This window comes from Stenella coeruleoalba, assembly GCF_951394435.1.
Source record: "Stenella coeruleoalba genome assembly, chromosome: 17".
In the NCBI taxonomy this organism is placed as follows: domain Eukaryota; kingdom Metazoa; phylum Chordata; class Mammalia; order Artiodactyla; family Delphinidae; genus Stenella; species Stenella coeruleoalba.
Window position 1 is genome coordinate 77,431,663 of NC_137163.1, and position 25,899 is coordinate 77,457,561.

General features: G+C 43.1%; 1 protein-coding gene across 1 annotated transcript; it reads right to left on the reverse strand.

Moving 5' to 3' along the window:
• Positions 1-3,289: 3,289 nt before the first annotated feature.
• RGS20 (regulator of G protein signaling 20) lies at positions 3,290-21,920 on the reverse strand. The gene is made up of 4 exons (XM_079901353.1): positions 21,472-21,920; positions 14,827-14,913; positions 10,147-10,381; positions 3,290-4,121 (listed from the first exon to the last, which is right to left on the reverse strand). The coding sequence occupies exons 1-4, from the start codon at positions 21,615-21,617 to the stop codon at positions 3,933-3,935; spliced, it is 657 nt and encodes a 218-aa protein (XP_079757479.1). The 5' UTR covers positions 21,618-21,920; the 3' UTR covers positions 3,290-3,932.
• Between the last annotated feature and the right edge of the window lie 3,979 nt (positions 21,921-25,899).

The following is a 25,899-nucleotide window of genomic DNA, read 5'->3' on the forward strand; positions in this document are numbered from 1 at the left end:
TAGATCTATATTGGAGTATAATTGCTTCACAGTACTGTGTTAGTTTCTGTTGCACAACAAAGCGATACAGTATGTTATCTATAGTCACCATACTTTTAATTTAAAAAACTTTTTGTGTTTTTTAAGTAGATAATTATTTTTTTATTCAGACTTCCCATTCTGAGGCTAATCAAGTTTTAACTGCTAGTTTTCTTATAGTTAATATTTTGATTATTTATTCGCCTTTCCAGAATGTTCCACTGGGACAGTTAATTCAAGTGGTTGGATTATAATGTCAAGGCCACAATTTCATCCCCTGTGAGATTAAGTTGGCATTACTCAGGAAAAACCCTGTTTGATGACTGCTGTACTTTAGATGATTCAAAATTGAAATTTTTTGATTACACATGTCAGGAAAGCGTAATGGTTTAGCTCCAAATTTGGTAACAGGAAAAAAACAAACAAACCTGACTGACTTGTGTAAGACAGTATCATCTTTATATATGAAGAATGATTTTTTTAAGATGTTTATTTTGTCATGTTCAATGAGAAAAACTGGCCACCTGGGCCTTTGTGAGTTCTAAAAACAGAGAGGCCTGCTGGACGGCTGCTCAAATACCAGCCCGGGAGACTGGCTGGATTACCTTCATCTTCTATGTCAAAGTCGTGAACTAGAGAAAATGATCTCCCTGGCTCTGTAGTTTCTCTGTTACGTCGGCATGTGTGTACATGCTCATACCGGGCTATCTAGTCCTCTTTTCCTTGGAAATGGGCCCTGCATAGCGGTTAAGAGCGTGGGCTTCTGGTCTGCTCAGGTTCAAACCCAGCTGCCATGTACCAGCTGTGAGACTGACCAAGTACTTCACCCCTCTCCCTGCTCATCTGTAAAGATGAGCATCCTACCGTAGAGGGTTGTAAGGACTAAACGGTAATTTACAGCAATAAGACTTTGGAACAGTATCCAGTTCCACTGGTGAGAAGACTCTTTTGGGGAATGGCCATTATTAACGTTATAAATGGACACATTTTACATACCCTACAGTTTGCTGTTTTAGCTTAGAACACTCGCTGCCAGTGCATGGAGGTGTATGCCAGTCCCCTTCACTGTAGGGCAAGCAGTCTGCGGGTATATACCATTCCCTTGAAAACCTGTTCCCCTGTGGGTAGATTGTGATGTTTTGTCGGGTGGATTCAGCTAGTTGACATGTGCATGCAGAATGATATTGCCAGATTGCTTTCCAAAAAGTCAAGACTAGTTCACCCACCTGCCAACAGTGCAGGAATGCCCATTTCCTGACACCTTGCTAATGCTGGATGTGAGCTATCCTTGTGACTTTCGCAAACCTAGGGGGAAACGGTAACCACTGTCATCTCGTTGTTCTGAGTTCACATGATTTATCATTTTATGTATGTTGTGTTCATATTTTCTTGTTTTCTGGCCAGTTGATTTTTTCCATTAATGGTTTATATTGTGGTTTTCCTTTTCTGTCTACAGAGTTGTCTAATTTGTAGACACTCCTAGTACATTCTGCATAGTAATCGTGAGTGTGTCTTATAGCGTAATATTTGTGTTTGCATTCTTTTATGTTTTTATGTTGTACAGAATTTAAATTTTTACATAATCCAATCTCAGTGTTTCTTTTATGGTTTCTAGATTTTACGTTTTGCTTAGATGCTTTCCATCTGAAGTTACAAAAATGTTGCCTACATTTTCTTCCAATATTCTTATAATATTCTTCTAGACCTTTAAACCATTTGGAATTTATATTTGTTTATATATACATTTTTTCCAAATGGAGTGCCATCCATCCCAACAAGATCAGCCTGTCAGATTTTACATAAAATTTTTTTAAACCTTGGAGTTGCATTGAAGTGGAGTCCAAAGAAGCTTCCAGTGTGGAAAGAAGTCAAGGGGGGTGGAATCTAAGAGCCGAGTCTAGGCAGCACCCAATCCGGGGGCTGCTGCGTCCCCAGAGGCACCCCCCGGCCCTCCCTGCGCCGGTATGGGGACGATGAGCTCCTCTAACTGTCCTTCGGGAGCGCTGGCTTCTCTGTCCACCTGGCAGGGATGTGCGTTCAGCCCTGCTCAGGCTTTAACCCTCCCGCCAGTCCCTGTGTTGACAAACCCCCCGTCAATACTCCAGCCTAAAGCCTAGGCCCCTGGCTCCAGCTTCTCTTCCACATGTTTTGCATCTCCACTCACCTTCTACTTGACAGGCCGGAACTGGACCATTTGGGGTTTGCTCCAAGTATCAACGCCTTCCCTACACCTCCGCCCCCCACACACACTCTTGTTCTGTAGGTTGTAGCTCTGGTGTCATCTCCGCCCCCAAAGCTTCCAGTAGCCTCCAGGGCGTCGAGAGCTCAGCTGTTCTCTGGATCGGTACTCCTCACTGCTGTCGCCACTGTCGCACACGTCTGTCATCCTTACTTGGATGTAAGCAGCTGGAGGGCAGCATTGATGCCTTGATCCCAGTGACCTCCTCTTTGTCTAAAGAAGAAATGGGGCCCTAGAACATGGGAGTCAGAATTCAGATGCAAACTCTGATACAGAGGATGGATAAACAGCAGGGTCTTGGTGCACGGCACAGGGAATTCTGTTCAGTATCCTGGGATAAACCGTAATGGAAAAGAATAGGAAAAAGAATCTATATACGTGTAACTGAATCACTTTGCTGTACAGCAGAGATTAACCCAACATTGTAAATCAACTCTACTTCAATAAAATTAGAAAAAACCCAGAAGTACATGAGGCGTTGACGCCTTGAAAAGGAGGAAAGAGCACCTTCTCTGGGATTGGGCTGTGAAGGTGGGCATAGACCTTGATCCACGCGGATTTATAGGTCACGTGAGAAGGTGTAGGGTTAGCGGCACGATTTTCACAGTAAAGGGGGAGGTGAGGTGTTTCGCTGAGAAAGAGGATGAGGGCTTAGGGTTGAAGAGCATATGAAGGAATCATCAGGCTGAAGGGCCAGGGAGGGAGGTGACCAGGAGGAGGGCCATCCCATTAGGGCCTCGCGTAAATCACGTTCCAACCCACTACTCAAACTCCTCCGGGTTCTGGATGCCTTTCTTTCATCCTAGTGATGGGTTTCTTCGGGATGGTTTAGGCCTACAAACCGGTATTTTTACTGTGAGCTATGAAGTTATCCTATTCACCTGTGATAAAAATAGTGAGATCGAAAAAGAAAATCCTAGTCTGGGGGCTAGAAGAGAATCTTGCATGTGTCCCCACTTACTTAATCTTATATTTCCCAAATAGTGACATGTGAAAAAAAGATTGAGATAAAACTCTTGTGCTTTATTTTTTTAGAGTGAAAATGCCCATATTTCTTTCAATAGTAAAAATGGAGATACGCTTATTTGAACGCTTTGTGATGAACACCACCTACGTGAAAATTCATTCTTCAGGTTGGCAGATTCTGGTAATAAAGGTAACTTTTCAACAAGAGCATTTTCTAGGCAGTACTTCTCTTATCAAACATTTGAGGCTGATCCACTTCAGAGCCCAGGGCTTTACATTAGCCATGTAAGATACACACGCACATAATACGCATCTACATACATGTATCCTAAGATAAAGTAGAATACCAGTTTTACAGGTAGCGGTCACATCTTTATAAAATGGGAATTTGGGTCCTGTTCCCATGGATGTACACGCTGCAGGCAGTGTGGTGTCTTCTTGTGTATCCTTTGTCACTGAGAAAGTGCTACTGTCATTGTAAGTGTAACTATACTACCTTTCTACAGAGCCATACCCCATTTTTCCCAAAAGTATCACAAAAGGTGGCCGCAATTTACTTGGTGAATATACAGCCTTCTGCAGAAGGAAAAGTCTGTTATTAAAATAACCCGAGTATGACCCAGCAGAAGACACTACTGCCTCTAAATTCCCTGTCCTACACGGAGTCCACGAGTTCTTTGTTTTATTAATAATAAATATTTTGAACATCCTAGGCTTCCACTGCTTTCTCAGATAAGGAGCGAAGCAGGTCTTTGTAGAGAGCAGAGTTCATGAACCGGGGGTACGAGTCCCTGTGCATCAAGGTGTAGATCTGCAGCTGGGCATCATCGAAGATGTGAGGGGACGGCTCGGCCATGCTTCTGTTGATGGTCTCCCTCACGCGGGAGTCCAGGCTGACCTGCCGGCGGGGACACATGGGGCTGTGTCAGACAAGGGCCTCTTTGGACATACACCCCAACTCCCATACCTTGTTTGTTTTTTTAAAAATCCCAGACCCAGCAAGGTCATCCCCAAACCTAAGCTGTTGAAAGAGGAGCTGAACACAATGAACAGTGGTCCCAAACTTCAGAGGCATCAGAAGCCCCTGGAAGGCTCCTTAGAAAAGAGTGCAGGGGACCCCCCCAGAGCTTCTGACCCAGTGGATCTGGGGGCGGCTGACAGTTTGTATTTCTCATGAGTTCTCTCGGTGATGCCAGTGGGGATCGCACTGCTTTAGAAAACCACAGCGCTGCACTACTTCTTTAAAATGAGGGGACTGTGGCCGCAAGGAAGAAAGGTAGCGCACATTGACTTACCCCTGGCGAATTGCCTAAGAACACTAGGACTAAAACCTGGAGCTCCAGGCTGGGGTCAGGCAGAAGTGACCCGAAGCACCGTGGAAGGGTCAGTGCCACGGGCTTGGGCTTAACTCCCGGCTCTGTCGCTGTTTGGCTGTGGGACCTCAGGCAAAGTGAACTGTGTCCTGAAGAACTGCTCCCTAGGGACCTACCCGGCGGTCCAGTGGTTAAGACTCCGAGCTCCCAGCGCAGGGGGTGTGGGTTCGAGCCTTGGTCGGGGAACTAAGATCCCGCATGCCGCGGGGTGCGGCAAAAACCCCCAAACAACCTGCTCCATAAAGTAGGGGTGACGAAGGTGGTAGCTGGCCAGGGCTTAATGAGAATGAATTCAAAGTATGGGGAGTCCACGACGTCCCGGGAGATGCTGCCTCCTTGCACTCCGATGTCTGCTCGTCCTGGACGAAGCGCATCCCAGACCAGAGCGGCCCGCAGGAGCCAGACAGCCGAGAACAGGACAGCAGGGGCTCACACGCCTTCCCTGCCGCGTGAGGAACCTCGGCTGGACCGTCTCTGCACCAGGGGGGCAGGATAGATACGCAATGCATGTGCTGTTGTTTAATATAAAACTGAAAGTGTGCTTATCCAAGTCACTGAGCATGGGCTTCAGTGATCTGTCTTTCCAGATGCATCTATCCACCTCCTCCTGGGAAGGCTGGAGGCGCTTATCCCCTGCAAGTCAGGGTCCTGCTCACCCTCTCCCTCCCTCTGGCTCTGTAATGGGCACAAAGCCCTGCTGACGCCGCCTCTTTGACGCGGCTCGAATCCGGCCACCTCCCCCTGCCTCTCTGCCGTGACCCTCGTGGAGGTCAGCCACCACCTCGACGGCATTTGTTCACCAGCCTCCTGACTGGCCTTGGGCCGGCAGTCCAGGGCCTCTCTGCACCACCCCCGGACCCAGCACTCGCCTTCGGACCTTGTGCTGGTGTCGGTGGGCTCAGGATTAAGCACAGAGCTTACAAGTTCCAAGTTTAAACTTAGGAGGCCCTTTATGACCTGCTCCCACTGGCTCCCCAGCTCCGCCTCACTATTCCACTCAAGAATTCAAGGAACTTGGCATTCGCCTGGGATTTAAAGGAAGAAGGAGCGAGAACTAGCTTGTCTTTGTTCTAGGAGGCTGTCTAGGGGAACTGTCTAGAATGGCCTGACTACGTGTACTTCTCTGTCAGGTCTTGGTTTCCACGTCACTCCCCAGTCCTGGGAAGCCTCCCAGCCACCCTGAGCTGATCCCCACGGCTGCCCTCACCACCAGGCCATGCCCTCCTAGAAGCTTCCGGAGTGTGAGGGCCCAGGTCTTAGGAGCTCAGCTCCTGCCAGAGGGGGGACTCGACACTCATTGTGGGCTGAGAGGAGAAAGCCTCCTGCTTGCTCTTGTTAGAAAATTCCTTTGCATAGCAAAGGAAACCATAAACAAGACCAAAAGACAACCCTCAGAATGGGAGAAAATATTTGCAAATGAAGTAACTGACAAAGGATTAATCTCCAAAATTTACAAGCAGCTCATGCAGCTCAATAACAAAAAAACAAACAACCCAATCCAAAAATGGGCAGAAGACCTAAATAGACATTTGTCTAAAGAAGATATACAGACTGCCAACAAACACATGAAAGGATGCTCAACATCACTAATCACTAGAGAAATGCAAATCAAAACTACAATGAGGTATCACCTCACACCAGTCAGAATGGCCATCATCAAAAAATCTACAAACAATAAATGCTGGAGAGGGGGTGGAGAAAAGGGAACCCTCTTGCACTGTTGGTGGGAATGTGAATTGGTACAGCCACTATGGAGAACAGTATGGAGGTTCCTTAAAAAAACTACAAATAGAACTACCATATGACTCAGCAATCCCACTACTGGGCATATACCCTGAGAAAACCATAATTTAAAGAGTCACGTACCAAAATGTTCATTGCAGCTCTATTTACAATAGCCAGGAGATGGAAACAACCTAAGTGTCCATCATCGGATGAATGGAGAAAGAAGATGTGGCACATACATACAATGGAATATTACTTGGCCACAAAAAGAAACAAAATTGAGCTATTTGTAATGACGTGGATGGAGCTAGAGTCTGTCATACAGAGTGAAGTGAGACAGAAAGAGAAAGACAAATACCGTATGCTAACACATATATATGGAATTTAAGGGAAAAAAATGTCATGAAGAACCTAAGGGTAAGACAGGAATAAAGACACAGACCTACGAGAGAATGGACTTGAGGATATGGGGAGGGGGAAGGGTAAGCTGTGACAAAGCGAGAGAGTGGCATGGACATATATACACTACCAAACGTAAAATAGATAGGTAGTGGGAAGCAGCTGCATAGCACAGGGAGATCAGCTCGGTGCTTTGTGACCACCTAGAGGGAGGGGATAGGGAGGGTGGGAGGTAGGGAAGAGATATGGGAACATATGTATATGTATAACTGATTCACTTTGTTATAAAGCAGAGACTAGCACACCATTGTAAAGCAATTATACCCCAATAAAGATGTAAAAAAAACCCAAAACACTAGTGCTTAGGAAATCTAATGGAGGCAGAAGCAGTAAAGGGTACTTTTAGGGGAATAACATCACAGTTTTCTGTAGAACACACAGATTTTGACTGGTTAGAAGGTCAAGGAGGAATGCTTTTGTTCTGAAGATACAAACCCTCTTCTAAATTGAGCTGTTATTGGAAGTTAGAAATTTTTTGTTGCTGTTGTATTGCTTTGTGTTTTCATGATTATTCTGCTTGCACCTCCCTCGTTAAACCTTTGATTTAGGGAAGATGCCATTACTGGAAATGAGTTTACAGAATTATTCTCAAAAACAGAAGGAAATGGTTCTCACCTAAATATTAAGAAATAATCTCTATAGTGGTATACTAACAGAATTATGATTCAGGGATAATAATTCTATGAAATGTAATTAAACACACAATATATATTTTTTTCTTTTAAATTTCCATTGTTAATTTTTAAAAGTACAATTATAATTCAAGTTCTTTGTAACAAGTGAAATTTAAAAAATTTAAAGTAAAAGAAAAAAAAAGAAAATTAGACTAAGCGTGGGACTTCCTGGGCGGTCCAATGGTTAAGACTTCTCCTTCCAAAGCAGGGGGTGCGGGTTCGATCCCTGCTCGGGGAGGTAAGATCCCACATGCTTGCGGCCAAAAAAAACAAAACATAAAACAGAAGCAGTATTGTAACAAATTCAATAAAGACTTCAAAGATGGTCCACATCAAAAAAAAAGTCTTTAAAAAAAAAAGAAAGAAAATTAGACTAAGGTTTACTGCAGAAAACATCAAAAAATATTCTAGGAGACTTCCCTGGTGGTGCAGTGGTTAAGAATCCACCTGCCAATGCAGGGGACATGGGTTCGAGCCCTGGTCCGGGAAGATCCCACATGCCGCGGAGCAACTAAGCCCATGCGCTACAACTACTGAGCCTGCGCTCTAGAGCCCACGAGCCACAACTACTGAGCCTGCGATCTAGAGCCCGCGAGCCACAACTACTGAGCCTGCGAGCCACAACTACTGAGCCTGAACGCCTAGAGCCCGTGCTCCTCAACAAGAGAAACCACCGCGATGAGAAGCCCGCGCACCACAATGAAGAGTAGCCCCCCACTCACCACAACTAGAGAAAGCCTACGCGCAGCAACAAAGACCCAATGCAGCCAAAAATAAATAAGTAAATACATTCTAGTTCACAAACAGTTAAGGCACAAATGGAACTGTTTCATTCTCTACAACCTCCATCTGAAGACTGTCCCTCAAGTGCTGGTGGGGACAGGGTCTGCTTAGGACGGGAAATGGACACAGGGTTGCTGAGGGTTGTCACCTGGGGTGAGCCCGCTCTGCCCGGCGTGGGCAGGACTTCACATTGTCCCCTTGTCACTCTTCCCAAATGTTCAGCCAAGTGTGGACCTCCCCTTCCTACACAGGAGGAAACCGAGGTGCAGAGGGGCTCAGAAACACACCCGAGGTCATGCAGCTATTAAATGAGAGAACTGGGGCTCAAACCCCAGTGCATCTGACCCCAAGGTCTATGCTTTTAAACTTTTCAAGCTTTTACATTTCAAGTAATAGATGCTTATATTTGGGAGGAAAGGGTCGTCTTTTTATATCATCTTTGCTTTACAAATTTGCCAAGTTTTCTGGTTGTATAATGCTTTGAAAGACAGTGATGAAAAACCTTGCCTTAAAAAATAAAAAGGAAAGTCATGACAAAATAAAAATATGTCGAAGCCATACATTAAAGGACAAAAATTCTCTTGCTTTTTGTTAACCCCAAATTGAAAGAACTTTCTGAACTTCGTATCTGTACATCTGTCAATGGAATATCTCCAACTTACTGCAAACTTAAGGAAGCGATATTGAGTCCCACTGTCTTTCTCCCAAGCATGGTCCCCACCCTGTCTGCCTAAACCAGACGTGCAGTCATTCCAGACTCAGATCAAAGCCATCCTCTCTGGCTTCTCTTCAGCTGGCCTGGTTGGACCATCGTCATGTCTGGGTTGGAATTCGTCCTCTAAGTGGCCTCTGCCTCTGGTCTTCTTTTCATAATCTATCATGTGGTCTTCAAAAATCCAAGTTTGGTGATATTACCAGGTTAAAATCCAAGCTCTACCCGGATAAACCTCAGCTCAGCCTGGTCCGCAAACCTCTCCGTGCTCTCGGACAATCCTCTTTTCCTCCTGCTGTTGGCCACCGGCCCCAATTGTTTGGTAAGCACTGTACCCTTCAGCCACCAACCTTCTGACGCTTTCACTGTTCCTGTGACCCCCATGCTCTTATCCCTGGCCCATCTAGTCCTGTCCCGTGGGATGCCTTCAGCCCACTGCATTTCTGGTAATTTCCTCCTCATTATCCTTGGCCCATCCATGGCCTCTCCAGGTACCTCTTCCTCATGCCCCCCGCCCCCCAGTGATGGCTCGTCCCCCAGCCTGTCACGACCCCAAGATGTCGCACCCGGGGCCCCATGTCTGCTGCCCCCTTGTCTGTGAGCTCCCTGACAGGAGAGGTCCTGTTTTATTAGCTTTACATTCTGAGCGGCACATGTGGGATTTTACCATCGGAGCTACAAGGCACTTAGGTTTGACGCCAACGTAACCTCCTAGATTTTAGATTTGGAAGAATGAAAACTGAGAGATGGAAACCTGATGATTTCACTCCTCTGATCATTTCTCTGATGTCACAAAGGGCCACTCTGGGGCGAACCTCTGCAGCATCAGCATCATATAAGTGATGCTCTTTCCATCTAAAGTCAGGATACCTGAAATGAGACTTTGCTCAGATTAAAAGGATAATTTTATTTAAAGGAATGCTTATAGGCTGTCATTTAAAAACAGCGTTTACAGCAAAATGCATAGACGCCTACTTCTAGAGAATTGGATGAAAGTTATAGATACTTTTCCCAGGAAAATGCACACAATCTTTGACTGATTTCGGGGGGCACTTGGCCCCCATTGGTGGGACCACACCGCAAGGCGTTTGAACACCATGAATGGTGGAAGCAGCCCTGACCAGGCCGGGTGACCAGACACCGAAGGGGTTCCTTTCACCCGCGGCCTCCTGGGGGACGTTTCTGGTGGGTACATACCTCTTTAGGAGAAAGAATAGAAACGTAGTCTTCATATATTATTCGTGCTTTCTCTTCAATCGTGGTTTTATTAGCTTCTTTTTTCAGTTCCTCACACGCCATCCAGAAGAGCATGTTTTCCTCACTGAACTCCGTTCGGAGAAACTCCCGGAACGCGTTCCTTCCCGCAGGCGTGAGCATGAGTTTGTCGAAGGACTGGGCCCAGGCGCTGGCCTCCTCCAGGCTGGGACCCGGGCTGGGCGGGGGGGCGGGAGAAAGGGGCGAAGGGAGCAGAGGTATTGGTGGCTGATGTGAATTGCATCCCGAGAAACGTGTCTTTTTTGCTCTGAGAATGAAAATGTGCCCTTAGGCCCTTTTAGGCAGAGAAAGGGCTGTTCTCATTTCCTCGCGCCTTCGGCAGAAACACGTGTGGCACTCTCCAACTGTCTAGCTGGACGGCACCACTGCTGCCAAAGGGCTTGCAAACCAAACTGCTGGAATAACTGCTAAGAACAAGCCCGTACATCTAGGCACATCCTGGCAAAGGTTTTAAATTATAAAAGTAAAACAAAAAATTCTTAACAACCGTCTGACCACAAACTCCCCAGGTGGCTGTGATAGACCCAAGTCAGACCTGACCACCTGGCTTCTAGGACAGTCATGGGGCAGTGTCTGCCCAGGGTTCTAAAAGATTCAAAAGAGAGTGTTAAAGAGAAAAAGGAAAGAAGATAAGTTTGTCCAGTAACTGCAAGTGATGAACAGCGATGACGAACTGAGCACTTACGGATTCACCTTTTACCTGGAGACCTAGGCCATCCGCGCAGTGCACTCACCTGGGTGCTAGGTCCACACACTGCCCTCTGGATGCCCCCCTCCATCCCCGATGGAGCTGCTCTTCTTGATTTGGGGCTTACCCTGTTTTAGTTTATTTTTACTTACATTTTCATTATATTGAGGCCAGAAAACACAATCTCTTTAACAATGATCCTTATTAATTTCTTTTCCCTTACCCTTTTTCTTTTCATAGTTTTTATGTATGGATGTATCCCTGAAGAATATATTCTTTAGTTTTTTTTAAAAGACTCTGCTTTTATTTTTATTTTATTATTTATTCATTTATTTACTTATTTATTTATTGGCTGAGCCTCGAGGCTTGTGGGATCTTAGCTCCCTGACCAGGGATTGAACCCATGCCCCCTGCAATGGAAGCGCAGAGTCCTAACCACTGGACCGCCAGGGAATTTCCCTTCCTGGACAATTCTGGTAGTTGAATTCAGCCTACTCATTTTTGTGATTCCATGTTTAATTGGTTTAAACATTTCAGAGACCATTACTTTATATGATTGCAGATAATTCTAACATCTGAAGTCTTTTGGCCTCTAAATCCAAGTGTTGTTTCTACTGACTCTCATTTGTGGTAGGTTGTGTCCTTCTAGTTTTGTAATTTTTGGTTGGTCTTAATCTTTGGGAAACTGAGAGTCACATTTGATGGTATTCTCTTTCCTCCAGAGAGGATGTGTGTGTGCTTCCTACTGACTGGGGACCACTTCTGCTCCTTTCGTGGACCAGGGCTGAATCGTGGAATCCTGGCTTTAAGCTCCTTGCCCTACCCGCTCTGCACTGGCTCTGAGAGAAAACCCTTCTGTCCTGTGCTTAGCAGTCACTGCTCAGGGCTTTGCTTACTTTTTATTTGGTTTTGCTTTTCAGGTGCTTTGTCCTTTTCCTTACTTTCTGTGAGCCCAGTGTTGCAAAAACTTTTAGACTTATGCAAAATCTGTTCTTCTGTCTTGGGAAGGCCCCCAGATGATCTAATCTGCCACACTGCCAAAGGCTCTCTCTCCATTTAGTTTTGGGAGGTAAACTGTACCGCCAAGAATTTGATATGTAGTGAACTTGTCCTAATTATATGATGATGATAGAAAAAACTCTCTCCCATATGCAAAGTTTACAATGTAAATTCTATGTCCTTTTCCTATCTTTAAGATGGATTATAAGTGACCCAGCAGAGAAACACCAGTGAAAAGCTGAAGACCAGAGAGTTCCCTGGTGCTTCAGTGGTTAGGATTCCGGGCTTTCACTGCCATGGCCCGGGTTCAATCCCTGGGTGGGGAACTGAGATCCCATAAGCCGCGCTGCACGGCCAAAAAAAATAAAAAAGCTGAAGACGAGACAAAATGGGTCATAGAAAGCGAGTAGTCAGCTGAGCCAGCAGTGAGACACAGACAGATAGACAGTCATTTCAAGTTTAGTTTCAAAGTTAGATTCAGTGTGTATAGATGAATCCTATGTAAGTACAACTGTGTGGAAATGCACAGATAGTTCCTTTGAGGATACGTAAAAAAACTGTTGAAGGTTTATATTTGGAGATTGGGACAAGGTCTGGAGTAAGAGGACAACTGAGCTTTTATTGTAAAACTTTTGTATTGTCTGATTTCTGTTTTTTATAACAGGTGTTTAAGCTTTTCATCACGAAAAGAGTATTCTGTATGAAAACATAAATCTCTATCATAACCAGTAAAATTAGTTTTGAAAGAAATATATATATATACATGTTTTTTGGCTATGTGGCTTGTGGGATCTCAGTTACCCCACCAGGGATTGAACCCGGGCCACAGCAGTGAAAGCCCAGAATCCTAACCACTGAACCACCAGGGAACTCCCTGAAAGAAATATTTTAAAAGATGCTTAAAAGATAATTTAAAAATAGTAACTTAAAGCAATCTACATAAAAATACTAGATTCTTTTTAGATAGGTTAATTAAATTGGCAAGGCTTAGTAAAGAATGCTAAATTAAAAAAAAAAGAATGCTAAGTTATGTTCCTTAAATATGGGGATTCAAAATATATCTTCTTACTCCTTTTAATTTAAGAAATACATATAAAAGAATGACTGAAAAACTTAAGGGTAATCAGTAGTACCCTTTAAAAAGAGAGAGAGAGAGAGAAAACATGTCTTTTCCATAGTACCAAAGAACCTAGAAGCAAAGAAAGCACAGTTCATACAGTAAAAAAAAAAAAAAAAAAGGAAATAATTAGGGTGTATTGTAAGTAGATAGTCAACAAACATTCTAGAAGATTAAACATATCCGTAATCATCAAGACAACTGACCCAATGTAATTGGATTTTAATTCCCAGTTGAGTGACAGAGACTCAAACTGGGCAAAAATCCAACATAATGCTATTTTCGGGAAGCATACAAAATACTACCAAAAATTACAAATAGACAGGCAAAGATATGTGAGGGAAATGCAGATGAATACGATTAATATCTAAATAGAAATGGAAGCAAAAGGCATCAAATTGGATAAACAGTCATTTTATATTATTGGATACGATTGAGAACAAATAATGGCCGATATACATGGAATCGTTCCCTCTTGCCTGGCTCTGTTCTCAGTGCTTTACTGGTTACTCAGTGCTCACGACAACCCTTCTTTGGCTGAGTCACAATACACCGTTATTATCCCCATTTTACGCACAGGGAAACTGAGGCAGAATGTGGCTGCTAAGTGCCCAAGGTCATACAGGCAGGATGGACAGAGCCAGGACCAGATGAGGGCTTTCTGGTTCCAGAAGTACGCAAAGCCTCAAGCCTCAGTGCAGAATACAGTATACTGAACTATATAAGAGAAAAGCTGTTTTTAACAGACTCATGAATTGTGGAAGATTTTAATATGCATCCTAGACTCTGAAATATCTGGGTAAAAATAAATAAAATAAAGAATGAAGAAAAATATTTTAAGTAAACTTTTAGGTTACTTGTTTTTTTCCCCCCTCAAAAATAAATAATTTAAGACAAGACCTATTTGAACAATGCTTTTAGGATATTTGTCTATTGCCTGCAGTTATATTGGCATAACACAAAGAAAAGGAATAAGAATAGGTAAGTGGAAGTAAATCCATAGATAATACAGGAAGGAAAAAAGACAATTTTAAAATTTGGCATTATGGAAAGTAATTTGTGTGTTTTTCCAACTTTTTTCTCAAAATACTTAAAAAATAATACATTTACTAAAGTATATTTATAGTTAAGAAAAAAATGGACCTTTAAAATTTTCCTGAAACCCTAACTTGTGTATTTCATTATGTTCTTTTATTTAAAAAAGTAAATCACATAAAAATAAAATGACATCATATGTTTTGCCAAGAAGCATCAATTTCTATTTGTGATTAACAGGCATTAGATTAACAGTGGAACTGATTTTTCTCCCTGTCACACAATGAATTAAAAGGAATTCTGCAGGGACTTCCCTGGTGGTCCAGTGGTTAAGACTCTGAGCTCCCAGTGCAGGGGGCCTGGGTTCAAGCCCTGGTTGGGGAACTAAGATCTTGCATGCCTCATGGCATGGCCACAAAATAAATAAATAAATAAATAACTTTTTTAAAAAAAAGAATTCTGCAGTGAAAATGTGATGCAACATTATGATTTGATATTATTAAATTGCAGTTAGAGAAACTGTGTGTTCTATTGAAACAAAAATACACACAAAAAAATCTGGTTGAGAATCTACGAGAGGATGGACGTTCACTAAACTTATTTTGATCATCATTTCATGCCGTATACAAGTCAAATCATTATGCTGTTCTCCTTAGGCTTACACGGTGCTGAATGTCAATTATATCTCAATAAAACTGGAAGGAAAAAATAATAAGGTTGGCATTTCTGTCGATTTAGTGAGCTAAACACTATGAAATTTTACCTTTCTTCACAGATGGGAAGGTCCTCTGTTCTGAGTTCATAGGAAGCACTCCTGAGTCTCTGTTCCTCTTGGTTTCTAACAGTGAGACTGCAAGAAATAAGACAAACACGTGTTAGTTGAGATCATTCTGTATCAAGGAAAGATTTTTTACAAATATTTCAGAGAACTCCAGCTTACCAAGTTGAATTAATTTCTTTTCTTGATAAAAGTGACAATTCTTTGTTTTCTTAAGAAAACCAAAAGTATGACAATAAACTATTAGCAAAATTAATTCTATTTATAATACTATGGTCTACACTCATTGAGAGAGTTTACATTTAGAATAATATTTCTTTTCATAAAACATGTCCATTAGAAAGTAGTAAAAAGATCAGATTTTCAGGAATGTTTTCGGTTTTCATTTTGTTTCCTGAACCTTGAAAAAAGCTATACATTCTCCAGACTTTGTTTCCCAGTGAAAATGGAGATTTTATGTATTTACAGGCCCACATATGAAAGTATGAAAGAAAGCCAGGAAAGTGTACAATCAAAATCTCTATTGTATCTTTCAAGGGAGTTTGTTTCCTTATACACGTTTCGTACCTTCATTTGTAAATTTATTCCAGGTACTTCTGTTGTTATAGTAAATGGAATTTTCACTTCCATCTCATCTTCTAACTTTATCGTTTGTTCGTTTGAAGGTAATGTGTTAATAGCTTTACTGAACCATCATTTTTACATCATAAAGTTGCCTCTTTAAAGTGTACAACTCAGTGTTTTTTAGCATAATCACAAGGTTGTATGACCCTCACTATCTAATTTCACAACATTTTCATTACCCCGAAAGGAAGCCCCAGACCTGTTGGAGGCCACTGCTCATAACACACTACCTCTGACCTACACCAGCCCTCAACATACACTAATCTGCTTCCTGTCTCTAGAAATATGTGTATTCTTTTTCATTGAATGAAAGATTCTTTAAATTCTACAATGCTTTACAATTTTCAGAAGTTTCACACACATGATTTCATACAATCCCATAGTAACCCTTTTCTCCGCCACCCCTCTATGGCCGCTTCCCCTTCCCTCTCCCCAGTGGTAACCACTAGTTTGTTCTCTAAGACATGTCTATTCTGGATCACACCATATGTGGTCCTTGGTGGCTGGCTTCTTTCACTTGGCATACTGGTTTAAGGTTCATTCATGTTGTAGCATGTTTCACTATGTTATTCCTTTTTGTGCCTGAATAACATTCCATTGCCTGTGTATATCACAATTTGTTATCCATTCATCAGCTGATGAACAGTTAGGTTGTTTGCATGTCGGGGCTATTTGTAAATAATTCCACTATGAACAGTCATGTACAGGATTTTGTGTGGCTGTCTGTTTTTATTTCTCTTGTGTAGACACCCAGGAGTGGAAATGCTGTCATGTCGTAACTCTATTGTTAACATTTTGAGGAAGGCCCAAACTGTTCTCCAAAGCAGCTGCACCATCTCACACGCCCACCAGCAACGTTGGAGGGAGCCAATTCCTCCACACCCTTGCCAACACTTACTGTTGTCTGTCTTTCTTATTCTAGCCATTTAGGTGGTTATGAAGTGGTATCACATTGTGCTTTTGATTTGCATTTTGCTAATGACTCATGACATCTGAGCATCTTTACAAGTATTTATCATCTAGTTGTACATCTTCTTTGGAGACATATCTATTCAGATCCTTCACCCATTTTTAAATTGGTTTGTCTTTTTATTTTTGAATTGTAAGAGTTCTTTACATTCTGAAAGCTATTATTTTTTGTTAATTTGATTTCTCTCTTTTGTGTTTGTGTCAGCTTAGCAACAATTCCCCTGGCATTCTCAAGGGAATTCTCTTATCATCAGCAAACAGGGAGCTTTTCCTCTTCTTTCCCAATTCTTAGGCCTCCAGTTGTTTTTTCTTGTCTGATCCCTAAAGCACAGTGTTGAATAGTAGGGAAGATCCTGGACAGCCTTGTCTTGTTCTTTTTTTAAAAAATTAATTTATTTATTTTTGGCTGCGTTGGGTCTTCATTGCTGTGCACGGGCTTTCTCTAGTTGCAGCGAGCGGGGGCTACTCTTTGTTGCAGTGCGTGGGCTTCTCATTGCGGTGGCTTCTCTTGTTGCGGAGCATGGGCTCTAGGCGCGCAGGCTTCAGTAGTTGTGGCACGCGGGCTCAGTAGTTGTGGCTCATGGGCTCTAGAGCACAGGCTCAGTAGTTGGGGCACATGGGTTTAGTTGCTCTGTGGCATGTGGGATCTTCCTGGACCAGGGCTTGATCCCATGTCCCCTGACTTGGCAGGTGGATTCTTAACCACTGTGCCACCAGGGAAGTGCCCCTTGCCTTGTTCTTGATTTTAGCAGGAATGCTTTTAGTTTCCCATTAATATCAAAATGGATTTTTATCATTGATTAGTTGAGTTTGCTTTATCTTACTATTGCCTCTGTACTGTCTTTTCTATTCTTTCATTATGCCTTTCCTTAACATTCTTTACACCATTTTATAAAAGTCTTTTATTCTATTTTCAGGCATTTATGAATTTTCAGTAATTGTGTGTTTGTGTGTAGTTCTATTTTTCTTTAAGTGCCGTCATTAGACATGCAGGAACTCGTTTTTCTTGTTGCTTTCATGACGCCAGGGCTAAAGTTTCAGTAAATGATGGTTTCTTAAAACAAAAACAAAAACGAATTTGAAAGGCATCTGGGTGGTACGCTCTCTGCAGGAGTATTAATACTGCCCGACGTCATAGACTTCTTTCGTAAGAGAAAATAGTACTACACAGTGGGTATGAAAAAGCAAAGAGGAAAAGGAAGGATGAATTTGACACAAGATTCTTAAAAGAACTGTAAGTTGTATTATGAATAAATAATGCAATAGGTACTTAAGCTTTGGCATTTTTTCCATGTCTCATTTTTTTAAAAGTAGGAATATTTCTTAGGAGACAATGTGTTCTTGAAAAACAGTAATATATTTTGTGTCGACTTTTTGAACCTGAATTTATTTTTATTGTTAAAGTAGAATAAGAAAATATTGATAGAAGCCAAAATAGTTGCTCACCACTTTGAAGAAATATTCAATAAAAGAAGACCCCTGCTTAGGTCTCTTTCAGTAAAGTTTAGAGTTGTTATAAAGAGGAAAAAATTCTTCAGTCTTCTAGAAAGGAAAACAAAAAGGTTATTTTCAAGAGATCAAGACTCTGCATGACTCCTTTTATAAAATGAAACGCCTGAAGGCCAGAAAGCAGGATTCTGAGAAAGATAATACAAGGGCTTAGAAAACTAATTCCCATTTACCTTTCTTAAAAATGGACTCTTGTAAACGAATAAAAAAAATCACTCCGAAAAAAAAAATGGACTCACTGTGTACTCTCAACATGGATAAATCTCAAAAGCACGTTGTGAAAAAAATCAAGGAAATCAAATATTGGAACAGTTGAAGTTTTCCACGCACTTTTTCCCCAACCTATTTCCCCCTTTCTTCTCCTGAGATAACCAGCACACTTATTTTTTTGTTTTTTATCATTACCATTCACAGTTACCCTACCCTCTCTAAAAATGTATAAATAAATAAATAAAAGTATACAGATATGCACATATTTCCAAACTTTGTAAATATGCATTGCTTTACAAGTTGCTTTTTCTCCTTTAAAAGCACATGCATTTAAAAGCCGGATGGTGTCACATTACATAACTACACCACAAAGCATCTATCCAGATATTTTCAGTTTTTCTCAATCAGATTAATGCTGCTATGACCCCTCTCACAGGATGAATCATGATGCAATGAATGTTCATGTACAAGTCTTTGGATGAAATGTGTTTTTAGTTTTCCTCCTAGCACATTTTAATATTTTAATGTAGCCAAATTTATGAATCTCTTCCTTTTACAGATTTTCCTTTTTCTTTTTAAAAGTAATTCTTCCCAACACCAAGATCATAAAGATATTATCTTGTGTCTTCCTCTTGGATATTCACGTTTAGGCTTTTAAGCCATCTGGAGTTGATCTTGGGAGATTAATTTTTTACATGATGCAATATAGGAATATAAATCTGTTTCTATGGATTTGGATACCAGGTAGGGTGACCAACCTTCCCAGTTGGTCTGGGGCTCATGGGTTTGCAGCGACATAGGACTTTCAATGCTGAAACCAACCAGGCAACTGGGATGAGCTGGTCACCTAATGCCAGGAATCTGGGTATTTGTACAATAGCTCATTCTTTCTTTTGCTAAAGCCACCTTTGCTATATGCTGATAAAGTTTTCAGTATTTTTTTTTTAATTTTTAAAAATTTTTAATTTTTTTTGGCTGCAGGCTTTCTCTAGTTGTGGTGAGCGGGGGCTACTCTTTGTTGCGGTGCGTGGGCTTGTTGCGGAGCATGGGCTCTAGGCGTGTGGGCTTCAGTAGTTGTGGCACGCGGGCTCTAGAGCGCAGGCTCAGTAGTTGTAGCATACGGGCTCAGTAGTTGTGGCACATGGGCTTCAGTAGTTGTGGCTCGTGGGCTCTAGAGTGCAGGCTCAGTAGTTGTAGCACGTGGGCTCAGTAGTTGTGGCTCGCGGGCTGTAGAGCACAGGCTCAGTAGTTGTGGCGCATGGGCTTAGTTGCTCCACGGCATGTGGGACCTTCCCAGACTGGGGCTTGAACCCGTGTCCCCTGCACTGGCAGGCAGATTCTTAACCACTGCGCCACCAGGGAAGCCCCAGTATTTCTCTTATTGCCTTCCCTTGATGTGGAAAAATCGATGTTCCATTTCTGACTGAGCATAAATACCATTAATTTTGAAAGAAAATGTTATAGTTTTGTCCTAAGAAAGACTGAGGTATTTGACTTGTTGATTGTTAACATGAGGTTATTTGTTTATGGCTCTGGATTTACACTTTCTAACACAAAATTAATACCAAGTTTTACAGCTGCTTTTGTATTCATCAGTGCTACCTGTTCCCCATGACTGCCCTCTGGGTTCAGTTTTTGCCCTTTTTACCCTTGAATACATCCTTAGTTCTTTAGGGAGGGTCTGCAGGCAGTTACCTCTCTTGGCCTTTGTATGTCTGAAAATGACTTATTTTACCTACACTCCTGAGTTATAGTTTGACTAAGTTTTCTGTTACTTTGCTCCCGTACTTTGAAGACGTTGCTCTCTTGTCTTTCGTAGACACACGTACCACGTGCTACACAGGTGCTGGCTGTGATGAGGATGTCCAGGTACAGATTTACATTTTATTCGCCCTGGTTGACGTTAGGAGGAGGAGGCTGCTCTGGGACCCATCACCACCTGTCGCCCATACACCATCAGTCCCAGACATTGTTCAGGCCATGGTTCCCACCTCCTGTGCCATCCCAAGGCACCAGAGCAGGGAAGGGGGGATGGGGTAAATGCCAGGCGGCATCCCTCCTGCACAGGGACACCTTTGCACACCTCTCAGGCATCATCTCACTGAGCCTGATGAGCAGAGTGAAAGGGTGGAAAAGGGGCCTCAGTGCAGTCTCTTCACCCCTGGTAGGTCCCCTCTCCGACTACCGGGGGTCCTGGACACCTCGGTGCGTCAGGGGTGCCAACGCGCCCTTTCCTCCCGTCTCCTGCCGGGTCCTCTAGACCCCTTGTCAGGGCTGAAGGCTCACTTTAAACTCTGGGCTGCTAGGCTCTGGTCAGCCACTCCCCGCCATATTCCCACTTGAGTCTGGGGTTCCGTCCCGAATGGACAGACCTCCCAGCATCAGGGTAACATCCATCCTCAGAGGCACCAGCCTGGAACTTTATGGAAATTAACACCAGCCCGAGGCAAGCAGGAACAGCCCAAACCGTCCTGGACTTTTCACCTTCAGCCTCCAGCCCGCCCACCCCCAGTTCTAATGGTTCTACTTCCCTGATCAATCCCAGTTTTCCTTCTTCTCCACGGGATAGTGAGGTCTGATCTAACTTGCAGTCAAGCCCAAATAAATTTACAATCATTGAACTGCCTAAAGCTACGCACACATTTGGCTGTCACGAAGCACGTTTCATATCCAAGATTTCAGAAGTGCAACCTAGCGTTCCTGTGATTTCTGGGTGTAAATCAGCCCCGTTTCTCCAGATCTTCAACAGTGACTCAAACGCTCAAGTTGTATCTCTTTTTTTAAAGCAATGATTGTGTATCTTCCACTACTAGTAAGTGAGTCTATATTTTTAGATTTTCCTCTCTCTGTCAAGCTTAGTTTTTGACATTTTTCTTTATTAAAAAACAATATTAATAAAACAGAAGCAGCGGAATATAAAATGCAGGCTCATTCTCCTTCATAACGCTAGACTTAAAGACCCAGATTAAATTCTAAGTCCTCCATGAAGCCTTTGTTACCGACTGGAGGGCCTTGAGTTCACTCCTTTCTGCCCAGATAGTAATATTCAATCGTCAGCTGCCTTAGGTTGTTCTTTAGATATTTGATATACATTAGTTAGCCTGATTTCAGGGATTTGCATAGGTCTCTCCAGAGCTAGGACGCAGCCTCCTCTTGGGTTTGTTTGTTTGTTTTTGTTGTCGTCCTTTACAGAACCCACATCAGAGGCAGGCATGTAGCAGTTGCTTAAAAGCACTTACTGCATTCATCGCAAACTGGCACCATTCAGGGTACCGTTTTCCTACCGGGAGCGCGATCATGAAAAGCCGCAAACCTTACCAAGAGCAGCTACAGCAGCAGCACCAGCAGAAGCAGCAAGCGTTGGGCCCCCGGTTCCCCACTCCGCGCGGGCCTGGGGCGGCGGCTGCGGGCCCCTGGGCGGCGCACACCTGCCGCTTTCGCATCTCCACGCGTTCTGATCCCATCGGCTGCAACAGGGAAAGTGAAAGGGGGGCGGGGGCAGACTTAGCACCACACAAGCTGGAGATTCCGATTCCGTTGTCGTTTGGATCATTGAGAAGATGCAGCGTGACTCTCTCCAGATCATTTCTGCTAATTTTGGTAACATTTGGTGCTTACAATCCGTTCATTGACCAAACATTTATTCTCTGTCTGGAAGCACTGTGATAAATTCTAGGAGTGAAACGACGAATGGGGGCTCCCTGTGCTAAGGCGCTCACAGTTGGCTCAAGGAGACAGACACCGGCATCACATCCCTCAGACATCGTGGTGAGGACCTACCACAGGTGCGTTTCACAGCTCGAGTCGCCCCCCCGGCCCCCGCTGGACCATCGTGAGGACGGGGGCAGTTACAGGGGCAGCTGGATCGCAGCTGCAAAGCCCTTGGAGCCGCGCCCGTGCGCAGTCCTGCTCAGGGGTGCCCGGGACGCGAGCCGGGCTCAGGACAGTGACCCACACCCATCCTGCCACCTGCAGGGACGGTGCCCTGGCCTTCTTCCCTGGGCATTGCGCGGTCGGAAAACGCTTCATCCCTCGCCTTGCCTGAGAACTACAGGAATGGTTGAAGGAGAGAAATATAAACGCAGCATAAGAAACGAGAAATTGCTGTGTCCGTTTTAATTTTTGATACAATTGTTTGAGTTGTTGGTAGGTTAAAAAAAAAATCCAATCTGTGTTAAAGAACCTTAAATAGATCCTTGGAATCAAATTCTGAATTTGATATTCTATTCCAACATTAGATTTATCTATCCCTACTATTACTTATCCTTATATGCTGTTGGACTTTGTTTTAATTATCATACTTTTATTGTATGTTTTCATATTGGGTAAGTTAAATTCTCTTCATGAATTAAAACCAGGGAGTTCCCTGGTGGCCTAGTGGTTAGGATTCTGGGCTTTCACTGCTGTAGCCCGGGTTCAATTCCTGGCCGGGGAACTGAGATCCCACAAGCTGCCATGGCACAGCTAGGGAAAAAAAAAAAAGGTTATAAATTAAAACCAAAAACCCTTTTTGGCTGTTCTTGCCTGTTTGTGTTCCAGTGGAATTTTGGAATCAACTCATTAATACCATGTGGGAATCTGATTAGGACCACACTGGATTTACGAGAAAGATTTGCGAGAAATGACATCTGTTTCAGTACCTATCAGGGATGACTGTGTAATAGGGAAGAACCATTGCTCTATTACAAGTTCATCACTAAAGGGATGTTGCCTGTAAGCTTAAAGGATACATAACAGCCCATCTCTGAGAACCCTGCCTCCCAGGTAATGAGCGTTAAGCTAAAATACCCTTGTTTAGCTCACAAGAAACATCCTGACCAGGCCCACCTGTGGATGGCTGCAGAAAAAAAGAAACTCACACAGCCCCGTCCGGAGGCGGGCTAGAACCAGGAAGTGCTCGACTGTACGCCCTCCTCCTTGAGTATAAAAGAAGCCCGAACTCTGATTTGCGGAAGATGGTTCTTTGAGACCTTAGTCCATCGACTGCTTGGTCTGCTGGCTCTCCGAAGTTGTTCCCTGCCTCACCAGCCCGCCTCTTGATTTATTGGCCTGTCCTGCGGTGAGCACAGGAGCTTGGACGGTAACTACTACTCAGGATTGGCCCTTGTCTTTTAATCATCCTGGGACGTAAGTTCCAAGACAGAACGAGAGACCCATCAGAGGGATTTACTGTCCCTTCCTCCACAGCCAGAACAATGCTTACAACACCGTCCACAGCGCCCAGCCTGGGTGGTCCAGCCTCCTGAGTGGACCCCTTTGATTCGCCCTGGGGGAGAAGCTGGGCTCCTCTGGCATCACGTTCTCACCGCATCCGTGGCATTTCAGTGGAGCCAGAGACTGACAATGGTTTCACTTCATTCAGGACACGGAGAGGCAAGGACACGCCAGCACAGTGTCCAAACAAAGGTGCTTTCAGCCAAAGATGCTCCGGGTAACTTATTTTCTCAGAGATACTGACGCACCTTGCCTCATTAAAAACAAAATCCCCATTGCTTCTCAGAAGAAGGAAGGATTGTGATGTGGTCATGTCAGTGGGTTTCAACGTCTTTGCGAGACTGGGTCTCCGCAGTCGGTCATGAAATAGCTATTCATTTAAACCCTGTCTTATGTACAGTTCAAGAGTTATCCTCAAACAGCTTCTGCATATTTTTGATAGGTTTTTTTTCCCTGAATATTTTAGAGGTCAATTTTTGCTGCTGTTGTAAATACCTCCCCCAGCCCCATGTTTCTAAATAGTTACTTCAGAGTCTAGGAAGGCTAATGACACTCTATCTGACCTATTGACTTCTCTTAGTTTTACGAGTCTTCCTGTTAATTCTCTTGTTAGAATCTCTTGTTTCCTAGTTAGATACTGTCTATAAATAATCACACTTTACTTTCTGTCCCTTTCCAAGGTATATACCTCTTTCCTCTCCTTGGTCTTACTTCACTGGCCAGGAAGTTCAGTAAATATTGAAGAGTAGAAATACTGTCAGGCACTTTTGTTTTCTTCACGACTTTAATGAGAAGACTGACAGTATTTTCCCTGTGTGTGTGATGTGTGTCGGAGGTTTCTGGGAGAAGATAACTTTACCAAGTTAAGCAAGTTTTCTTATATTGCTTTTACATAGTATAAGATAAGTTGTGCCAGCCTATCTTAATAGTTAATATATTTTATTTGTTCGTACACACCTATTTCTTTGTAAATACAGTTGTCCCTCAGCACCCATGGGGGACTGGTTCCAGGACCCCCAGGATACCAAAGTTCACAGATGCTCAAGTCCCTTACATAAAATGATGTGGTATTTGCACATAACCTGTGCACATCCTCCTGGACGCTTTAAATGATGTCTAGATTACTTGTAATACCTAATACAACGTAAAGGCCATGCGAATAGTTGCCAGTGCAAGGCAAAATTCAAGTTTTGATTCTTGGAACTTTCTGGAGTTTTTCCCAGTATTTTTGATCTGAGATTGGTTGAATCCACAGATGCAGAACCTGGGGATAAAGACTGCCAGCTTACCTGGAAGAATCTTGATTTAGTGAGTGAACTCTTAGAGAACATCACAAGGTTGCTCATGACTGAATATAGCCTTCAGAAAGCAGAGGCAAATCTCATCAAAGTCTGTTCTTATACACTTTTTTTGTGTGTGTGGTACGCGGGTCTCTCACTGCTGTGGCCTCTCCCGTTGCGGAGCACAGGCTCCGGACGCGCAGGCTCAGCGGCCATGGCTCACGGGCCCAGCCGCTCCACGGCATGTGGGATCTTCCCAGACCGGGGCATGAACCCGTGTCCCCTGCATCGGCAGGCGGACTCTCAACCGCTGTGCCACCAGGGAAGCCCTGTTCTTATACACTTTTGAAAACAGCTTTATTGAGGTCTAACAGACATGCAATAAATGGCACATGTTTATTGATGTTTTGACATGTATATACTTGTGACACCACGACCACAGTCAAGACCACATCGTCAAGCTCAAAAGTTTCTTCACATCACTTGGGATCCCTCCCTCTTGGATCCCGGCCCCAGACAGTCACTGATCTGCTTTTTCTTACTATATATTAATTTGCATTTACTAGAATTTTATATAAATGGAATCATACGACATCTACTCTTTTTTATCTGGCTTTCTTCATTCAGCATAGTTATTTTGTGATTGTTGTATTGTTCATTCCTTTGTATTTCTGAGCAGTATTCCATTGTATAGATGTGCCACAATTTCCTTATCCACTCACGTACTGATGGACTTATACCTTTTTGATAGTTGCTGGAAAGATTATATAGATATCTCATTGTCTTCTTTTGAACATGAAAGTCTTTCATCAGACAAAATGAGAGGTGTATGTTGCTGAGACTGTGTTAAAAGGTACTGCACTGTTTACAGTTGTAACGTGTTTCTCCAGTGTGTTCTTCCACATTGACTAATGCTTGCTGGTTATGTTCTTTTGGCATTTGTATTGCATTAGTCCTGGGATGTTAACCATTTTCCTAATTTATAATCCCTCATTTCTTTTCTCAGTGTTCTATGTCTCAGTTCATCTTTGTAGAGTCTCAACTTGGTGTCAGAATCTATTTAATTTTTCCTCTGAAGGTAATTACAGTTTCTTGTATGGTTTCTTGGAATTCTTATACATGGTTCAGTAATTCTGACAACTTAAAATCATTTAAAGCTTTAAATACACAAGTACACAGAAACATATGCCATTCCTATAAAATTTATGAACAAGCTATCATCTCTCAGTTCCTCAAAATTCTAAATTAATAG